The sequence below is a fragment of the Theobroma cacao genome, chromosome 4 (genome assembly GCF_000208745.1).
Source record: "Theobroma cacao cultivar B97-61/B2 chromosome 4, Criollo_cocoa_genome_V2, whole genome shotgun sequence".
Taxonomy (NCBI): Eukaryota; Viridiplantae; Streptophyta; class Magnoliopsida; order Malvales; family Malvaceae; genus Theobroma; species Theobroma cacao.
In genome coordinates, this window is record NC_030853.1 from 1212647 (window position 1) to 1232115 (window position 19469).

The 19469-nt window shown below is 30.4% G+C and overlaps 2 protein-coding genes across 3 annotated transcripts in view; one reads left to right on the forward strand and one right to left on the reverse strand.

Moving 5' to 3' along the window:
* LOC18600852 lies at positions 2537 to 5395 on the reverse strand. Of its 2 annotated transcripts, none has more exons than XM_018120329.1 (2): positions 4909 to 5395; positions 2537 to 4167 (listed from the first exon to the last, which is right to left on the reverse strand). In XM_018120329.1, the coding sequence occupies exons 1-2, from the start codon at positions 4969 to 4971 to the stop codon at positions 3070 to 3072; spliced, it is 1161 nt and encodes a 386-aa protein (XP_017975818.1). In that variant the 5' UTR covers positions 4972 to 5395; the 3' UTR covers positions 2537 to 3069. The 2 variants fall into 2 exon arrangements, with proteins under 2 accessions (XP_017975818.1, XP_007031609.2); XM_007031547.2 differs by having other exon boundaries at positions 2537 to 4170.
* LOC18600853 (golgin candidate 6) overlaps positions 16822 to 19469 on the forward strand; it is a 6567-nt gene continuing 3919 nt past the window's right edge. The window contains exons 1-9 of the mRNA XM_018120070.1: positions 16822 to 16954; positions 17088 to 17143; positions 17560 to 17612; positions 17706 to 17833; positions 17943 to 17995; positions 18625 to 18771; positions 18869 to 18942; positions 19028 to 19097; positions 19370 to 19423. Coding sequence (XP_017975559.1) covers positions 17120 to 17143; positions 17560 to 17612; positions 17706 to 17833; positions 17943 to 17995; positions 18625 to 18771; positions 18869 to 18942; positions 19028 to 19097; positions 19370 to 19423 — 603 coding nt within the window. The 5' untranslated portion in view covers positions 16822 to 16954; positions 17088 to 17119. The remainder of the gene's footprint in view (positions 16955 to 17087; positions 17144 to 17559; positions 17613 to 17705; positions 17834 to 17942; positions 17996 to 18624; positions 18772 to 18868; positions 18943 to 19027; positions 19098 to 19369; positions 19424 to 19469) is intronic.

Here is a 19469-nt window from a genome sequence, read left to right on the forward strand (position 1 = left end):
CTCCCCTTTTTTTCTTTTTTACTGGTTTCTTACTTTTTTTTCTTTTGGTTTTTATTCTATGAGCCATCAATAATGCCTAAAATAGAAGATGTCCGTGTGAAAGCCAGAGGTTGAAGTTCTTCTAATTGACTTCAAAAACTAGGTTACTATAAACCCATTAGCAGTATTAACAATAAGGATGATGGAACTTGCTAGGCAAACACAAGACTTTCAAGAGAGAGAGCGAGAATAAATTTGGGTAGGATTTGTTTTTCTTTTTCATTGTGTTTTGCTTCTAAAAATCCTGACCTTAGATTGAAAATGGTGGAGATATAAACTATTTCTTAATAGTGGAGAGAAACTTTCCCAAGTTTCTGTAACCATATCTTTTTCTTTTTCTTGATTCTCGAATGATCCAGAACATTTAAATGGATTGGAATCCCATCTCCAATTAAAGCACACATAACATGCTCTGATGCCACCTGCTGCAAAGTGCAAACCAATGGTTTTTCCTTTTTTCCCATTGTCTAAACTGCCTGGCCCTGAGGGAAACTCTTCTCCTTTACCCCCACTGCTAGGATGAAGTAGACACTTGTCAGTTGTCATGCTCAACCTCTCTTCTTATGTTAGAAAAATGAAGAGCTTCAGAACCATAAACTCTGATCCAAACTTAAAATCAGAACTTAAAATACTTTCTGAATTTTTCAAATTCTCTTGTCTTTTCCTTCTGGCTATATATATATATATATATATTTCAGAAAATATCATGATAATTTAAGCTGTGAGGCCCCTGATTGATTGGCTTAGAGTTGCAGTTACTAAGAAGGAGATGACTCAATCAGATCCACAAGCACCACTTGGCCACTGATGCATGCATCAATCATGATCAACAAATCCCGCACTAATATTGTCATTATCACCATTAAAGAGGGTGTCATGCTCCTGCATGAAAAGATCTCCCGAATCCAATTTTGATTTTTATTATGAAAGCATTTCTAGCAATTTTACTTTCTCAAGTAAACGCCAATCAAATTGTATTTGGACGTCTTCTTGTCACCAAGTCAAGAGGGACGGTGCACATGACATAGCCTCCAGGCTTTAACTAGCCCTACACGTTGCATGAATCAGCAATTGACAGGTTCTGCTCAAAAAAATATGGTAATCTAATTTGAATCCTCTGTTTTAAACAACTAGTCAACGGGGCAAAAGGGCATGTAAACGTTTAAGTACTCTTTGATAATGTAGTTTAATCAGGAGTTAGGGTAGATGAGAAGTACAGATGACAATGACCAAATAAATGATAAGAGGAGAGGAAGTTTCCTAATTATTGCATTACATGGTTCCATCATCCATTGAAGTGGATGGAACCTGGTCAAGGTCATGCAGCCATGGCGTATGCACTGAAACAACCAAAGCAGAAGAAGCAATCTGCGGATAGATGAAACAAGTTTTTTGACCACATTTCATAATCTTCTATTAAGTGGTTTGAAATTTTCATTATTGACAGCTGAAAAGTTTTGGCTACTTGTTTCACTTTTGAATATATAAATATATAATTTTTTAACAGTTTAGAAGTGGGGAAACTGTTTCTCTGGAGGTTAGGAATATGGAGGAAAAAACCAATCCTGTGAGTTCAACAACCATTACTGTAATCTTGATGGGATGAATCAAGTTTTTTCAAAGCACGACTTGTTTAGAAGATTATAGATGAAAATGCTTAACAATAATTGAAAGGAACTTTTGGTATCAAGGGACTTGCTTGATTTTAAAGGGTATTATGACAAAGGCAATAAAGTTGTGAACAGAGAAAAATGTCTTCCGTTCAGTTTTTATCCATCAGAAAGGGCAAAGAAAGAGCACATTGCACCATCCATTGTGTTCAAGGTCTTATTTTGTTGGAAAAATGCTGCTCAAAGGCATGTAGAAAACTATTCTTTGGCCAACAAAGCAAAATGACCTAATTAAGCTTTCTAGGGAAACAGTATCTGGGGAACTAGCCGCTTTGGGATTTGACTTCCTTAGCAAAAACAAACACCAGATGAACACTGGCTGACAATGAACAGTCCTCAAACCACAAAAACAAATCCAAGTGTCTACAAATACAAGCACTTTTAGCGGGGAATCAGAAGTTTTTAATACACTTTTCTATCTAGTACTTGTTTATTTGGTGGGGAAGTATGTGGTGAAGCAACCTCAATCTACTAAAAAAAAATTCTGAACCAAAATGATTGAAAGGTGCCTTGACCTTGTCAAGTCAGTCCCAAATTATAAAAACTAAGGTTAATTGTAAAGATTTCATCCATAGAAAAACAAAATTTGAGAATAACATCCTCTTTTCAATTACTTCATGGCCTTTGCTAAGGAATTACAATCCAAATGATTCCATGAAAGGAAGAAGGGTTGACCAATTCTGTAAAGTTTCCTCATTATGCCAAAATTAAACGTGTTGAAAATTTCCGAAAAAGGAAAACACAGCAATAGACAGCAACAAAGAGTTTGGAACTAAATGGAATTGAGAGGCTGGAAGAAATTGAAACATTGCCTGAGAACAGTAACAAAATGTAATCCAGTAGGAAATGAATCATTCAACATTATGATCAATGGAAGAACAAAGAGCAATCAAATGATACAAATCAACGAGTTATTGTCATTTGTCAGTACTACCTTGTCAGAGGAGACATACGAATTGATTAGCCCAAGAAAAACAAAATTCCCATCAAGGAAAAATCTGGGAAATTTCATTCTACTCATTTATGCAATTCGGGGAAATGTCATACCGACAGGAGGTGGCATGTAAGCTTTGCAAACCAAAACATCCACTTCCCTCACAACAAGCTCTCGGATTGGGAAATTGGATATGCCTCCATAACGGAAGCAACCAACTTCAGAAAGAGGACACATATAAAGTTTCCCCTCACAGTCATAGATCCCATCAAGTTCTACCCAGCTTCACTATAATGCCTAGATTTTGTTGGATAAAGGTATACTTCTATCAATGCTACACCATAGCCATCAAATGGCCAATGCAGCCCTTTCCAGTGCAGGCACAACTTGTAATTGAAGATTTTTACAGCACACAATTTTCTCGACTCAGCCACTCTCTCTTTTGCAGTTACCAGGCAAAAGATATTTGTATTCTTCCGCATTATTCAACAAATATGCAGGAAGATGGACAGCTGAATAGGAGTGAGGGATAGGTCCCATCTTCCCAATGATCTCCTTGAACGTGTATTCCTCAGGAATCATGTCAAATAGGTCAGCCCCTCTGCATATTACATCCTGGATCCTCTTGGGGTTCAAGTAGTGAGAGAACCTCACTCTATCAGTATGGCTGTAAGCTTTCATCTTGAATATAAACTCACGAATATGCCGAAAGCAAAAGCTACAATGCCACCCTGCATCTGACAAAACGACATCAGCTTGACGATAATGAGCATATCTAGTCTTGCCTGTCTTGTATCTGTGGACTGAGGCTCTCCAGCTCTTGTTGTCTACATGATACTCAAAAGAGTACAAATAGTTTCTCAATTGAAGATGAATGATAGGCGGTACACCATCACACCATCTCAATAGATTAATGGTATGTGCACTAGGGATCTCATCCACATCAGACATTATCAATAAATCATCATCTTCTATACCAGCTATTCTGATAAGCTGGTCCAATGCAACTCTCTGGTATGCCTCCTCAACAAAAGGGTTTTCTCCCTTCTTGAATCTCCCACCAATCATCCCATATGTCAAACGAGGCTCAATAAATTTAAATTCCAGTCTGTTGCTAGCAAAAATCAATGGTTTTGGTAAGCCAGTAAATGTCGAGTTGGACTCAAGAAGCACAAATTGCGTTATGTATGGATACAATTCATTCCAACGAAGTTTGAGAATATCTATCTCATTGCTGAACAACACTGCATCAAAGACTCGTCTAGGGGACTCACGAATTTTCCACCCATGAAGGCTGCAGAGAGTCTCCATTGTCACATTCTCATGATAATAGTGAGGGATTTCATGGAAAGGCTTAGGAGGAGATTCCCATATTGGTCTTAGGAAATAGGTGATTTTCTGCCCGTGCAAAAATATGCCAAAGATGAATACCGGGATAACCACAAACAGGAAAATATAAGTCTTGATATCGAAGCCCCGCAACATGCACCGCAATCTAGACATAGTCAATGCTGCCCGGGACGCCTGCTGCAGATTAAAGAATGAAAACCTTCTAAGATACCAAGAGTAAGCACAAGGTATACATAAGGAAATAAAATCTAAATTTTAAGATGATAAAAACAAGAATTACATCATATTCCCACATACAACCAATTATACCTTCTTTACACCAATATCTCTATATCAAAACTCAATTTAAATGTTAAAACCTCCAAATACTATAAGTTCAAGGTTTAGATGAAACATGGCTGAGACATCAATGCAGAAAAGCATTCAAAATTTTCCACTCTCATGTTCCATGTCTAAACCCAGTAATTCTACTATTCCTTCAAAATACATTGCCAATCAACCACTTCAGGAAAACAAAAATTAAGTACCAAAATAAAATCAAAAGGGAAAAAAGCACAAAAAAATTAAAAAAAAATGAAAAAACAACAAAACTTCGTACTTTTTCGACAGTTCATATAAGAGCCTAAAACTTCAAATTTTCTTTTCTTTTTTTTTTTGTATTTGTATTTGAAGCATATAAGTTCCATAAAAGATTTTTCCCGCTTTGCCATTAATCTGAAACAATACCAACTATCCAGAAATCAAAACCAAACTGAAAACTTTTTTCCAAAAAAAAATTATAAAATACAAAGAGCAAAGATGAACTTCAAGAAAAAAAATCCCATTAACCCAAACCCAAAATTGAAGTAAATTTTTCTTTTTTAAAAAAAAAAAAGCAAAAACAAAAACTTGAGAAGTGAAAGCAAAGAAAATTACCTGTCCACAAACTTCTTCACAGATATCATCAGTCTTCTTCGAATTATAGTACCCATCAGACATGATTAAACCACCCCAAAAAAGATTACCACTTTCCAATCACTGAAAACCAAAACTGTATTTTTGTTAAAAAAAATGCTGAATTTAAAAGCCTCCCAACTTTCTCAGATCAAAGTCCTCCACCACCGCAAAAACACTCAGAAAAGAAAAAAAAAACACCAAAGAAAACGGCCAAATTTTTGAAGCAGAGACAATCTAGCAAACAGAAAACCCAGTAAAGTTTTCCACAATAATCCTCAAAAAATATTTAAAAAAAATAAAAAAAAAACTTTGCTCTCTTGTTTCCTCTTCCTCTTCTTCTTCTTCTGTAACGTCAATAATAGCCGTTTGGTGGTTTTTCGCTCTTTCACCAGATTCCTCTATTCCAAAAATAATGAAGAATTTATAACCCCACAAAAATTCCACCACCCCAAAAAAAAACAGCACCCCCCACCCCATGTATCAAAACAAAAAAAATAAAAAAACCCAAACAATATAAAATTATTATATTACTAACTTCCAACGTTAAGTTTCTCTCCTCTACTTTTGTTTTTATGCTAAACCCTCGCTATTAGCCGCCAGATTAAGAAGAAACTTTTTCAATTTTGATCTATGGTGTAGAACTATTGTTCCCTAATAGAAATTTAAAAGTATATAAATAGATTGATTAATACCTCAAACCAAGATATTTGAAATTAACATCAAAATTAGTTAGTAAGACTCGAATCTAAAATAATTTATTATTAAATTAGACGAATTTATAAAAAAATTAAAAAAAATTAGACGAATTTGAGTCAATTTTTTTGTTAAGATTTGCGTTATCATGAGGTGTTTGTAGAGTATTTATTTCGTGACAGACAAGTGCTGATCTGTCCAAATGGGCAGTTGCTAACATGGTACAGTACTCTGAGTTAACTCGTCCGCGTAAAACGGGGTAAAAGGCCCTAGGAAAATCTTTGTTATCCGAGGTTGTTTTTTTACGAGAATGCCCCTCAATGGAGCGTTTGTTTGTTGAAATGTAAGGTAAGGGTGTTTTGGTCATTTCGCTATTTGAACTGGTCAATGCCTGCCGTAAACATTTTTTAGTTCAATTTTTTTTTGGCTTTATTTGAAAAAGTGCAAAAGAATTTTGGTCAGCCAAACGTGGCCTTTTTGGTTGGGATCGATTTGAAATTGGTAAGAATAATGTAACAAAATCTTTTTGGTTGGAATTCTAGGCAAAGAAAAAGGGTAAAATCTTTTTTTATTTTTTGTTTTTTTTGGAAAAAATATGAGTGATTTTAGGAGCAAGAATACATGGGCTATTTTGATTTTGAAATTCAGAAAATAGTAATATTTAGGAGGGAAAATTTTTTATAAGACAGAAGTATCTAGTGTGAACATTACTAATGCTTAGTCATTAAGAAAATAATGACTTTTGAAAAAAGATAATTAAGTTTTTGGGATTTATATTTAATGTATTGTTAATGTATAAATTGTATGTATTATTTGTGAATCAAATGTTATCGGTTTGTTAATAAATAAATTTAAAAGTAAAGAATTCTTAAAAATATTTGTTTTGAAAGACTTTTAAATTTTTATCTTTACACATTATAATTAAGTGATCGTCATATATAAACTTAAATTTTTACTTTTATAGTCAAAGAAAAAAGTTTTCATTTTTATTCTATTATTATTATTATTATTATTATTGTTATTAATAAGATGTTAATATCACGAATCTCATGTGGGATCCTATGAGAGATAAGAGTAGACCGAAACAATGTAAGGATCTTTTTTCTTTATAGGTAAAGAATCAGTGCAAAGAGAACATTTGCAAAATTGAGTAGATAGAATAGATTTTGATAATATAAACATGAGTTTTTGAATTGAAAACATGAGCTCGTGACATTAAGTCAATGATTCACATTATATTTAAGAAAAGATAATTATAATTAATTTTGTTGTCTCTTCGTAAATTTGATGAAAATAGTGTATTAATAATACAAAATTTTTTTCTAAAATAGTATTTTAATTATTCTTAAATAGTCTTCTAAACACTTAGTCGAATCCTTAATAAAAGCCTTCATGAAGAAAGTTTCTGACTCTAAATTAGCTATCTCAAAATTATTTTAAATACAAGTATCCTTATATCACTATTTAAGGTAAGTTAAAATTTTATTTATAATAATATTTTTGTATTAATGTCATCTTTGACAACTCATGTGATGATTTTTAATACATTAAAAGAAGATATTATAATTAATATAATAATCTTAAAAGGTGTCTATTTTTAACAAAAACCCATTATTACATTAATAAAGTTAAAGCCCTTTATTAATGGGTGAGCTTGAATAGACTTAAAACAAATCAACATATTTCCAAGCTGTTGAAATCATTGGGTTTTTTTCTCTTTTTAATGTCTCTTTCATTTATGTTATAAATGCTTTGGTGCTGGCCAGAGGTTCCCCAACTTCATTTTTTACCAATTGAGGCCATTCATTTTTTTCCCTTCATTGACCATAATTAAATTAATAAATTAATGGTAACATTTTCTTTGCACTATAAAGTTTTCAAAAAGAACCCAAACCTTTAGAAAAATTCTACTCCTATGATTTGCCCTAAATTGCATGGTTTTCTCAAATTGTCATTTGTACATTTGTGTCTCTTTTCCAATGAAATTAATTGATTCTCATTAATATCTTCAAAGTAGGTGAGTTTGTATAGTGCAAACATTAATGAATGTAGACCTTTTGAATTTTCTCAACTCTGATTTCCTAGTGAAGGAGTGTGTCTTAAGTTTAATGTAATTTTTAAAGCAACCAATAAGGAGATCCCATATTTTACCCAATAAATAAAGAGATTATATTTGATATACTATCTGTATATGATAATGTATAAAACTGATACTTGGACAATGTAATCATACATAAACTCATAAATAAATATATTAAAATATAGACAAATAATAAAAATACAATGATTCCTAGTATCAATTTAATTAATTAATTAATTAATTAACATTGGGAAGATAAGCATAGTGTGGAAAGAGAAAGCATATATATAGTATTATTGTTCTAGCAGTATTCAAGATTAAGAGGCATAAAGGACAAAATATTCTCCTTGAGTTCTTCTCAAATTGTAGCTTTGCCAATTTGTCTTTTAAATACACTCTGCCAACTCCCAATTGGTTTATATAAAGTGATAGAAAAAGTACCTTTGAAAGCTAAGTTCACATTTGCTTGGAATCCTCACTTCACTTGACTTACTTTATTAAATTATTTACCATGATGTAAATTATAATATTTTAACCCCTATCTCTCTCTCTTTCTTTCTGTTCTATAATTGTTTGGTGTCTTTTCTATTAATTAATTATGCAACCTGCCTATAACTTAAAGAAATTAAAATTTAAATCTCCCTATCCAAAGCTATATTTAAAAAGGAAGTGGAGAAGGAATAGGCATCTAAAGATTTGCGGACATTGGGTTTTTAGAATTAGCAATCAAAATTTTTATCACATATGCTTTAAGAAATTAAAAATAATAATGGATGACCCAGTATTCCACATTTAAACAGACCCACTATTTATTTTAAATTAAAATAGAAATTCCAAAAGAAAATTCACAATGTTTTTTATGGTGCAAGTTTACTCTATTTATGAGAATGAGGACAAGTTTTCATTTTCCCTTCAATGGGCATATGATGAACTGTTTTTTTTTTCCTTTTTTTTATGTTTCCTGTTTTTCTACTAATGGATAAACAAAGAAATACTTTGATATGGTAGGCCAAAATGGGATGAGAAAGAATCAATTAATGTGGGATGCCACCAAGGAATGTGCCTAATAACAATGGACACTAGGCATATGCATAGTGTTGTTTCTAGGTAGCTTCCTGGAAAATTCAGTCCAAATGAATCCAATACATTTTGTTGTTTCTTTTTAGGGTTAAGACCCAAAAAGCAAAAAAAAAAAAAAAACACAAAGCATATTCTTCCTATTGAATGGAATTTGCCTCAAATAATGGCAAATCTTGTTTTTGGAACGGTTTGGTTGAAGGGGATGGTTCCCCAATCCGTACATTTTGCCTTTGCCCCTCCTCTTTCCTTCAAAGGTTAGTAGCTTTGATGCTTTAGCCAATTTGTTGTATTGCATTATTTGATGAAGACATATAGCTGGACTTATTGTCTTTTTTGTTCTTTTAAACACATTGTAAACTCCATCATTGTTAGTGAGATTTGTATGGCTAAGTTTACAAGAAAGGTTTTTAACTATTATTGATGAAGTTTAGCTCCATATTTGGATGGATGAAACAAACTTTTGCTTTGGGGTTTTGGGTTATTTTTTGTTATAATATCTTATTTGACAGCTAATTTTGAATTGAGAAAAATTTTTATTCTTTTATTACGTTCGATTAAACCTTATATTTTTATTTTAAATGTATTTATATACCATGTGACACTAATGTGATATATTAACACGTCATAATAATAATTATGTGATATGATAACACGATAATATGATATTTTTATCTTCCACGTTAAAATCACATTAGTGTCATGTAGGTATAAAATAATAAATGATATTATGATTAATGATAATTAGTCAATCATTAATCATAAATACTTATTTGATTTAAAATAAAAATATAAAAACTTGATTGAATATAATAAAATAATAAAAAAATTTATTTAACATTTTTTAAAATAATTTAAAAACTTTTTTCAAAACATTATATCTGTATATATATATATATATAAAACAAAAATCTTGACTTCCATCTACTTTTAGGGTGCCGTGGGCATAAATTCAAACAAAGACTGCGTGCTTTTCTCGCATGGAGTCATCAAGCTATGGAATTAGTTTGTTCATCAAATTTGGTAGACATTTTCCCACCCAAAGTGGTCCATGTTGAGATCTTCACACCATGTGTGACCTTGTCCATTTTTCTCTCCAGCAACCACCCGCCGTATTGGCAGAGTTCATTTGTCGTCTTTGAACCCTATTTAGGTTCTCCCACTTTCATGGGTAATTTCGAATGGGACCCTTGGTTGGATGTTCATAGGAAGTTCCCTTACCTCATACAAGCTTCCTCAAATCCCAAAAAAGCATAAATGTGCCTACTCTAGCTGGAATTTACTTTTTAATCTTTTGATTTTCACTTTTTACTTCCTTATCACATTCGTATTGAAACCGGAATTGCAAGATTACTTATATAAATAAATTATTATGTATTTAAATAATTTTAATTTAAAGTTAAATTTCACTTACACCTCTTACGATTTTAACTTTTTTTCATGTTACTATATATGTAGTTTTTTTTTCTTAATTAACACATTTTTTTGTTTCAATTAGGACTTTATGGACAACTTCCTTTTACTCAGGTTAGACGATTAATTTCACCTAACAAAATTACAAAAATACTCTTAAATGTGATTAAATAGGTTATAACTTTGAATTTAGAGTATTTTGGTAATTTTACTGTGCAAAATCCACAACCTAACCCTTATGGGGACCGAAGTTATCTATGAGATGTTAATGGGATAAAAAAAAGATATTACCAAGGTTCTAATTGGGAAAAAGAAACCACAATGTATCATGGAAAAGATTAAAATTACAAGAGATGTAAGTAGGAGTGAGTAATCTGTTAAATCAATAAGAAAATTTCATTAACGTACTTTGTATAGAAATTTAACCAAATTGATTGAGTTTTGCACTAACCCGACTTACTTTTAATCGACTTAACTAAAATTTTTATTACTTCTATTTTTTAAAATTTTTTATTAGTTTATTTTGAAAAATTATTGGCATTATATTTTTTTTATGGTTAATATAATCTTATTTTGGGAAAAAATTTAAATATTTACTAATAATTAGTAAAAATAATAATGCTTTTTTTTTCAAATTAAATATCCACATTTGACTGTATAAAAATTAAGAAAAACGATTTGGCATTAGAGTTTTTTTTTTATATTTTTTATGAAAAAAAATTATATCATTGATAAATTAGTATAATTTTTAATACCAAAAAATAATAAAAAACAATTACTAAAAATTAATATAAAAATCTAGAAAAAGTTCAAAAGAAGTTAGTAATATAATTTAAACTCAAACTTTAATAACTTAGCAACAAATGAGTGTTAATTATATATATATATTTGGGTAAGTACATTAAATAAGTGTTTATTGATATTAACTAACAATTAAATATTAACTTAAATTAGATAATTAGTAAATAAATCTTGATTATTACATTATTAATCCCTTTATATAGATAATTGTTTCGGTAATAAAACATTGTTAATATGGCATTTGACTTTTAAAATTTGAATACCGTGTACTTGTGATCGTGAACCAATCAATTGGCTTGTTGCGGATTGATGGTGAGTCAATCAACGGTCAAGAAGAGACCAAACAGTGGTGTGCTGGTGAGTCGTCGTGAGTGCAAGGGGAGAGTGCTCATCGAGCAAAGAGCTTAGAAAATTCTAAGCTTAAAGAAAAGAGAGTTATTTGATTGTTGTTATTAAGACTTATTAGATATTTAGTTTAAAAGATACTTAGTTGTTAAGCTGTTATATAATTAGATAATTAGATAAGGGCTTAATTCTTGTACCCTTAGAGTTATATGGCATTAGGACTTAGATTAGTTTTCTAAGCTTTAAAAGGGGAGAGGTCATTATATATTTGTATTTGTATTATAAATTTCATGCTTTAAGGGACTTATTTTAATTTGTAATCGTATTTTAATTTTTTGGTGATGGAAATTATATTAATCAAATTATTAGGGTAATTTTTGTAAGAGATTTATTAGATGAAATAAATTAATTAATAAATAACTTTTTCATATTTTTGAACATTTTTGAATAAATAAGTCAAATGAAATTGATGGTCACATATTTTGTAAATAAGGAAATTTTATATAGGAGTTTTATATGATTCTATTAGTGATATAATAAATATTTAAATAAAGATTTACTATATAAATAGCTTTTTTTTTTGTTGCATTGGGAAGTTGAATATTGGTATGGATTATAAACTGATATATATAAAAATAAATAAAAAAGTTTGAAATGAAAAAAATAGTAATGAGATTATGTACTATTTGTATTTTATTTTTTGTTTGTTGATAATGCAATACGAACCCTTGAATCATAAAACTGTATGAATGATATACATGCAAGAATACTATTAAAAAATATTAAATACAAAATCAGATGAGTCGATTAACCAATTTCAAATTTTGTAACCAAATCGAACCGATTCGACATAACTGACCTCCTTAATCGAGTTAACCAATCTAAATTGATCCAATTTTGTCAATTAATTCAGTTAAGTCGGTTTTAATTGACTTTTACTCACCCCTAGATATAATTGAAGTTTACTGTTAATTTAAATGCCTGATAAATTCAAAATTTGTCAATTTAAATACATGCAAGAATACGATTTACAAAATAGTAAATACAAAATCGGTTAATTTGGTTAACCAATTTTAAATTTTTTAATCTAACTAACTTGACATAATCGATCTCTTTAATCGAATTAGCCAATCCGAATTAAATGAATTTTGTCAATTAATTCAACTACATCAATTATAACCGACTTTGACTCACATCTAAATGTAAGTAAAGTTTACTCTTAATTTAAAAATAGGATAAATTGAAATTTCCAAAATGGAGTCAAGAATATGACAAGTATTCGTATTATCTACTCATAGACTTGGCCGATTGAGCTATCTTTTTCCTTTCCTAAGCACGCATCACTTTTTTTTGACTTGAAGAAGCACAAGGCCTTTTTCTTCTTTTCTTGTCCTCGGATTGATTAGAAGAAAAATAAGCATCTTTTTGGAGCACAGCTCTCTGTTTTTGTGGATGGAATTGACAACCAAATGACACAAAACTATTCCCCCATTCCTTACTCTTTGTTTTCGTCTAAACGTCAAAGTCTTTGCATCCTCTCTAATTAATAATGGTAGGATAAGGAAAATTGGGTGGTGGACACGCCCCTTTTTTCCTCACAATAGTTTTGACGATGAAGCAACCATTTCTTTGTTTTTATTTGCAAATTTTCAAGTTCGAAATGATTATGTCCTCAGTAAACCATTTGGAATTAGTGCTTAACCACATTTCGTTATTACTTTTAAAGGAAACATTTTACGTCTTCTGATAATTTTAAATTGAATTTAATATGAATCAGAATCGAGAGATAATTGATGTCAATATCTTATCTTTGGTCGTAATAGGGTCTTAATTTCAAATTTCATTCAATTTTGGGACTTGAATTATAACATCCAAAGTTTTAAGGTTGCAAAAGTATTCAAACTATAGTGTTTTTTTTAAAAAAAATTATTTATAAATTTTTAACTCTCTTGAAACCCTAATTTCTGTCATGAATCTCATGACAAAGGCATGAAATGATCGAAACATCATATGTACTAATATTCTGCATTTTGCAAATCTAATTTCATTACCTTCGAATTTGCTATTGTAGTTAGCCATTCGAAATTGGTGCTTAATCACATTCAACTATTACTTTAAAACAAAACACCTTGCGTCTTTCGATAATTTTAAATAGAATTCAATCTAAATTAAAATCGAAAAATAATTGACGTTAATACCCTATCTTTGGCCTTAGGATTTTAATTTTAAATTCCATTCAATTTTGGGAATTGAATTATAAATTCTGAAGTTTCAAGGATGCAAAAGCCATTCAGACAATGGGTTTCATTTTTTTTTTTAGTTCTCTTGAAACCCTAATTTGTGTCATGAATCTCATGACAAATCTTTAACTGCTTTTTTTTTTTCCAAACCTTATTTTATTAATTCTTTTTTCTTTATGGAGCATGCTGCAGCAGCCCTCTTTAGTGCAGCAAACCCCTCTTTAGTGGTCTATCTGTCTACAACTTTTTGTCTCTCTCAAAAGCCCTGTTGGTCTCATAGCTTGTGCCATTTACTTCTCCTTACTAAACATAAGAACACATGACATTATTTAATGAGAGTACTACCACTACCAAAGTTGCTAGGAAAATGATGGGCCTAATGGCCACAATTTCTAGATTTCTTTAATATTAATCCACCCCCTAAATTTTTTTGATCTAATATTGAACATTTAGGGTCCCAATTCTTAATTATATAATGATTAATTAACATTTAAATCAAAATCAAAATATATTGTCAAAATTTTGTTTAATAAATAAAGACAACCTCATATATATATATATATATTATTTTGAAACTGATAATATCTTATTTGTCATGTTCAAATGTGAGGTAAGCTAAAGGGGACTGTTCTTAGCCAATACCCTTTCGATATGGACAAGCATTAGGCTTTTCAAAGTATTGTCTTAAAAGAGGTTTTAGTAGTGATGTTTTTGGTATGTATTTGTGGTTTGAATTATTGATTGAAAGCTAAACAAAAAATCTTCTTCATTCCATCATCAGTCACATATTAAATTATGTCATGACTTAATTTTATCTTGATTTTGTAAAATGACTTGAGAGGTGTAGGTTAAAGTAAATATCTTACAACCAGAGTGAAATACCATTATTTTTAACGTTATTTTTCTTATTTCATGAATTAGAGGTGAGACACATACTTTTTTTTTCTTCTTTTTGGACCAAGGCCAGTCGGCCAGTTGATGTGGACGAAAGACATTGTTGAGTGGAGACTTTGGTTGAGAAGGGCATACTGTTAAGCTTTTTTTTTTTTTTTCAAAAAAAATGTTATTTATATGATATTTTGACGATTTTGAGCTTTGGGATATCATCAAATCAATAGCTAGTTTAGGGCTTAGATTTTTTGGGTTTTTCTTTGGGTCCAAAAAGCAAAACCTAAGGGAGTCCTCCATCATAATTCATCCACATGAATACACGCTTTTTGTAAAGTTAAATTAAAATTTGAAAGGGATTAAAGTGAGATTTAGTTACTTATAATGTAATGTGATTGCAAGTAATATGATTGCAGAGAAGATAATATTGCAGTGTTTGGTATATAAGTAAAGTAATGATTATAATTATAACGTTTGGTTTACAAATACTTTGTTAGAAATGCAATGTCAATTTTTAGAATTATTTTTATTTATTAAAATATAAATTTAAAATACATGTATTTTTTTATTATTAATTTTAATATAATATCATTTCGTAAATATATTTTTAATGTCATATATTTATTTTCATTTCTTATTATAATCTTATATATTTTATTTTTATTTTTAATATAATTTCTTATATTATATATTATATTTTAATTTTTTCTTTTAAAAGACAATATAAATTTTATTAACAATCACCATTCATCATCTAATAGAGAATGACTATTGAAAGTAACAAAAAGACATCCCTTAAAATCTAGATAAAAAAATTATAATATTGTAAAATATTTTTAACAAAGTAACAAAATTGAAGGGTAAACATATTTTTGACAACATTGTAGTATGCAATGAAATTTGATTGTATTGGTTTTGACTTGTAATCATATTATATCTATTGATTATAATGTGACGACATTGTAATCTTATATTATATTAATTTATTATAAAATAAATACTGTAATGCAATTTAATTAAACACATTATAAAAAATATGCTATCTCTTCTATTATGCCAAATGCTATTTAAAGAAAATCACAAGCTACACAAGTCAATTTGGTGGAGGACCATTTCCCTAGATAAAGGGGGTAGGTTCTTTAATGCAAATGGCACTTGAAAATGTCTTTAACTTTTTCTCACCTTTTCAAGGTTTTAGGTAAAAAGAGATTTTAATTAAAAAAATATCAAAATCTAATAAAGTTAATTAAAAGAAGTCTCCAACTTATCAGCAAAATAGTAAAATCTTTTTATTGGTTATATAAGAAGTTTGGAACACATCAAACCTTTATTAAAGTGAAATATCTCCATTTGATTGATAGTTTTGATATTTGTTATTTTTTTATTTTTATCTTTATTCATTAAAAATAAAAAATAATAAAAATATCAATCTAATGGAGTCTTAATTATTGTATAAAAAAAATTCAAAGATCTTGATTTTAAATTTCTTTATAAAAAATCTAATAAAGTTAGCCGAAAAGGTTCCTTGGTGTTAAAACTTTAAGTTAGTTAGCAAAATCCTTTTTACTAGTTATTCAAGAAATTTAGACTAAATCAAACTTCTATTAAAATGAAATAATTCCACTCCATTGATACTTTTGTTATTTGTTGTTGTTATTTATTTATTTATTATTTTTTGTTCTCTACTCATTTTAAAAATAAAAAAGTAAATAGTAAAAAATCAATGGAAAGGGACTTTAATTATTGTATCAAATAACCAAATATCTCAAGTTTAAATTCTTTCTACAAAGTCTATATTTATTAAAAATAAAAATTAAATGGGTAAATAAAAAATTGGGTACAAATTTCCACCTAAATAAAAATAGAAAAAAAGGACAGGAATGTTATTATTAGGTTATAAGAGGGATGGTTATATCTTATCAATTTAATCAAATCCATTTTTTGATATTATATTAAAAGAAATTATATTTATTTGTTTCCACTTAATTAAATATATATGTTGTTTTTTTTTCTTCTTAACCTTAAATGGATATTTATCGGGTTTGGATATTTAAAGAGTAATTTTAAGATATTAGGATACGATTTTGAATTATATTTTTAAATTTTATTTAGATAATTATAATTTGAGTACATTATAATTTACTAGGGTTTGGGTATCTTAGCTGTCGACATAAGATCATTACCCCCTACCCTTATTTGCAATTATCAACTACATGTTGGGCTGCTAGCCCACATTCATCATACCTATCAAGGGCCCGAATAAAATAATCCAGAAGGCCTCGGTGGGCCCAAATTGTTGATAATACGTCAACGTTTCATCTGTTTTTCAATTTTTTTTGGCTCAATCATGTTTCCTTTTGATAATCGCAAACTCGCCAAAGTCAGAAAAACGACGATCAAAATCCACGTGAAACGCAGATCCAAATTGAATTGAGATCCCTCTTTCTGTCTTTTTCCTTCTCTTTTCACTTCACTCGATCCTCTCCAGGTTTCTCCAATTTTTCCAATTTTTTCCCTTATTTTTTTAATCCCTAATTATTAGCTTCAATTAGGTCAATTAGCTTTTGTTTAGTTACTTAACGCTTCGGCTTTCTTTTTTTTTTTTTTTTTAATCTCTTCAGGATTGTCTGTGCTCCGTAGTTGAGCTTCGAAGATGGATTTGGCGTCGCGTTATAAGGTAATTTTCTCTGCTTAATTTCTACAATTATTTTTGTTTAGGATTGATTGGAGTAAATTTTACTGTAGTGAAGCTTTTGATTTCAAAAAATGTGAAATTTTAATTTAGTATTAGTCCAATATTGATGTTAAAATAAATGTGATGAACAAAATCAACGAATTTAATACAATAGAGAGTCTTATGTGTATAAATTTGATTTAGCCTCTTGAATTTCTTATGAAAAGCGTGGTTTGGATTCTGCATTTTCCCGAAAAGTGTGTAAAATTTTGATTAAGGTCATGCATGCATGTTATGTTGCTTAAATGGATTCTGTTGTGCTTTGATTAAGAGTTAAGCGATTGGTGAATTTTTGATGTGATAGTCTGTCATCTTGGTGTTTTATCATTATGTGTATTAAACTCTGAGTTCTTGTGCAGGGGGTTGTTGGATTTGTTTTTGGCAATGAGAATTCTGGTTCCAGTGAAGATAGGTAAGTTAAATGAGAATATTAGTAATTGCTGTTTATTTTTCTACATTTGATGTTGATGATGCAACTGATTTACTATTTGTCCCATGTCAATAGTTATGTTGAACGCTTGCTCGACCGCATAAGTAATGGTGTCCTGGCAGAGGACAGGAGGACTGCTATTGCAGAGCTTCAGTCTGTTGTGGCTGAAAGCCGTGCTGCCCAGCTAGCTTTTGGAGCAATGGGTGTGTGTTTCTACCTCGTTCAATAATGCTAGTACTGAAGTTAAATTCCTGTCTTTCTTGTCATGTGTTTCTATCTTGTTTAATAAAGCTAGTATGTACATTTTTGCAGGCTTTCCTGTACTCATGGGTGTCTTAAAGGAAGAACGAGATGATGTTGAAATGGTTTTAGATCTCTCTTGTTCGCTATGTTTCCTCAATTTGTTCCTCTTGTTGTTTCGTGTACACTGTTTCTTAGTAACACGTATATAGTACCTCACAGAGAACTTTGATCCAGCAGTCTGCTGTTGATAAAAATATCTTCTTGGCACTTTTAAGACTATGGTTTTGTGGAGAACAATAATATTAAAAATCTTTTTCGGAAAAGCTGGGGAGGAAACATTTGAATTGTCTTTAAGGAGGATTAAAAATTGAAAATTAAATCTGTAATTTTTAAAATACGTAAATACATTCTGTATTGGTTTTTATTACTGAAGCATGAAAGGGTCTAGTGGTTGGGTTTGACAGTTGGATGATATCTAAGAATATGATCTGTATTTATGTTTCTATTAGTCTGTTCCCCTCTATTTGGGCAAGCCTTTTTAATGCCTAACTCCATATTTTCCTGCTGGTTACCTCCCATGTTATGACCTAAGAATTTCTGGTAATTGTTCTTGGGGAATAATATTTTGCTGTTTTTTTATCTTGTAGTTCAAATATTTTTATTTTCCTTTATTCTCCCCATTTGGCTTTGTTGATTGAAGATTTCCTGAAAATGGATAAAACATTGAATACCATTCATTCCCTTTATGCAGGTTCGTGGTGCCCTTGAAACTCTTGTTAGTGCATTGACACCTATTGATCATGTGAAAGGGCCTACAAATGAGGTTCAGCCAGCTTTAATGAATACTGATTTGCTTTCCCGAGAATCAGAGAGCATTTCTCTTCTGCTAACTTTGCTGGTGAGAGTTCTTTATATGGATCTGGAACTTACTTCATGTGTTATTTTGGATCTTTCTTGTAATAGTGTCATTATCTTTTCTGTTCGTGATTTTGTAGTCAGAGGAGGATTTCTATGTGCGATATTACACTCTTCAAATTTTGACAGCCCTTCTTACTAATTCCCCTAATAGGTATGAGTCTTACAGAAATCCCTTGCATTCTAGAATTTTTTTCATTGGTTTCTGCTCGAAAACATCTTGCTGAGTTCCTATTCAGGTTACAGGAAGCAATTCTGTCCATTCCTCGTGGTATAACTCGGCTCATGGATATGCTGATGGACCGTGAGGTACACTGCTTTATTCACCAAATGATCCTCTTGCAAATTTTGTTAAATATTATTTTCTGCTTTATTGTAGGCCTGCTTGTTGCAATATGACTCTTCAGGAACCTTTTGGTTATCTTACCTAAATTTCATGTCTCTGTCATTTACTTAGATTGACATCATCAAACATGAAGATCTAAAATTTGAACTTGTCTCAAAATTTGATTGGCATAGGCTATTGATGATATCATGCAATTGCTTTTCTTTTCTATAAAGTTTAACTGTTGACCTTACAGGTTATAAGAAATGAAGCCTTATTGCTTCTCACATACTTGACTCGTGAAGCTGAGGTGAGCTTTTGGGTTTATTGCCCCCCCCCCCCCCCCACCCCCCACC

Bases quoted from the DNA above. Each gene is read 5' to 3' on its own strand.
- LOC18600852 (XM_007031547.2), bottom strand. From the start codon at position 4,971: ATGTCTGATGGGTACTATAATTCGAAGAAGACTGATGATATCTGTGAA. The intron at 4,171-4,908 runs GTAATTTTCTTT...TTTAATCTGCAG, and splicing joins GTGAAGAAGTTTGTGGACAG to CAGGCGTCCCGGGCAGCATT.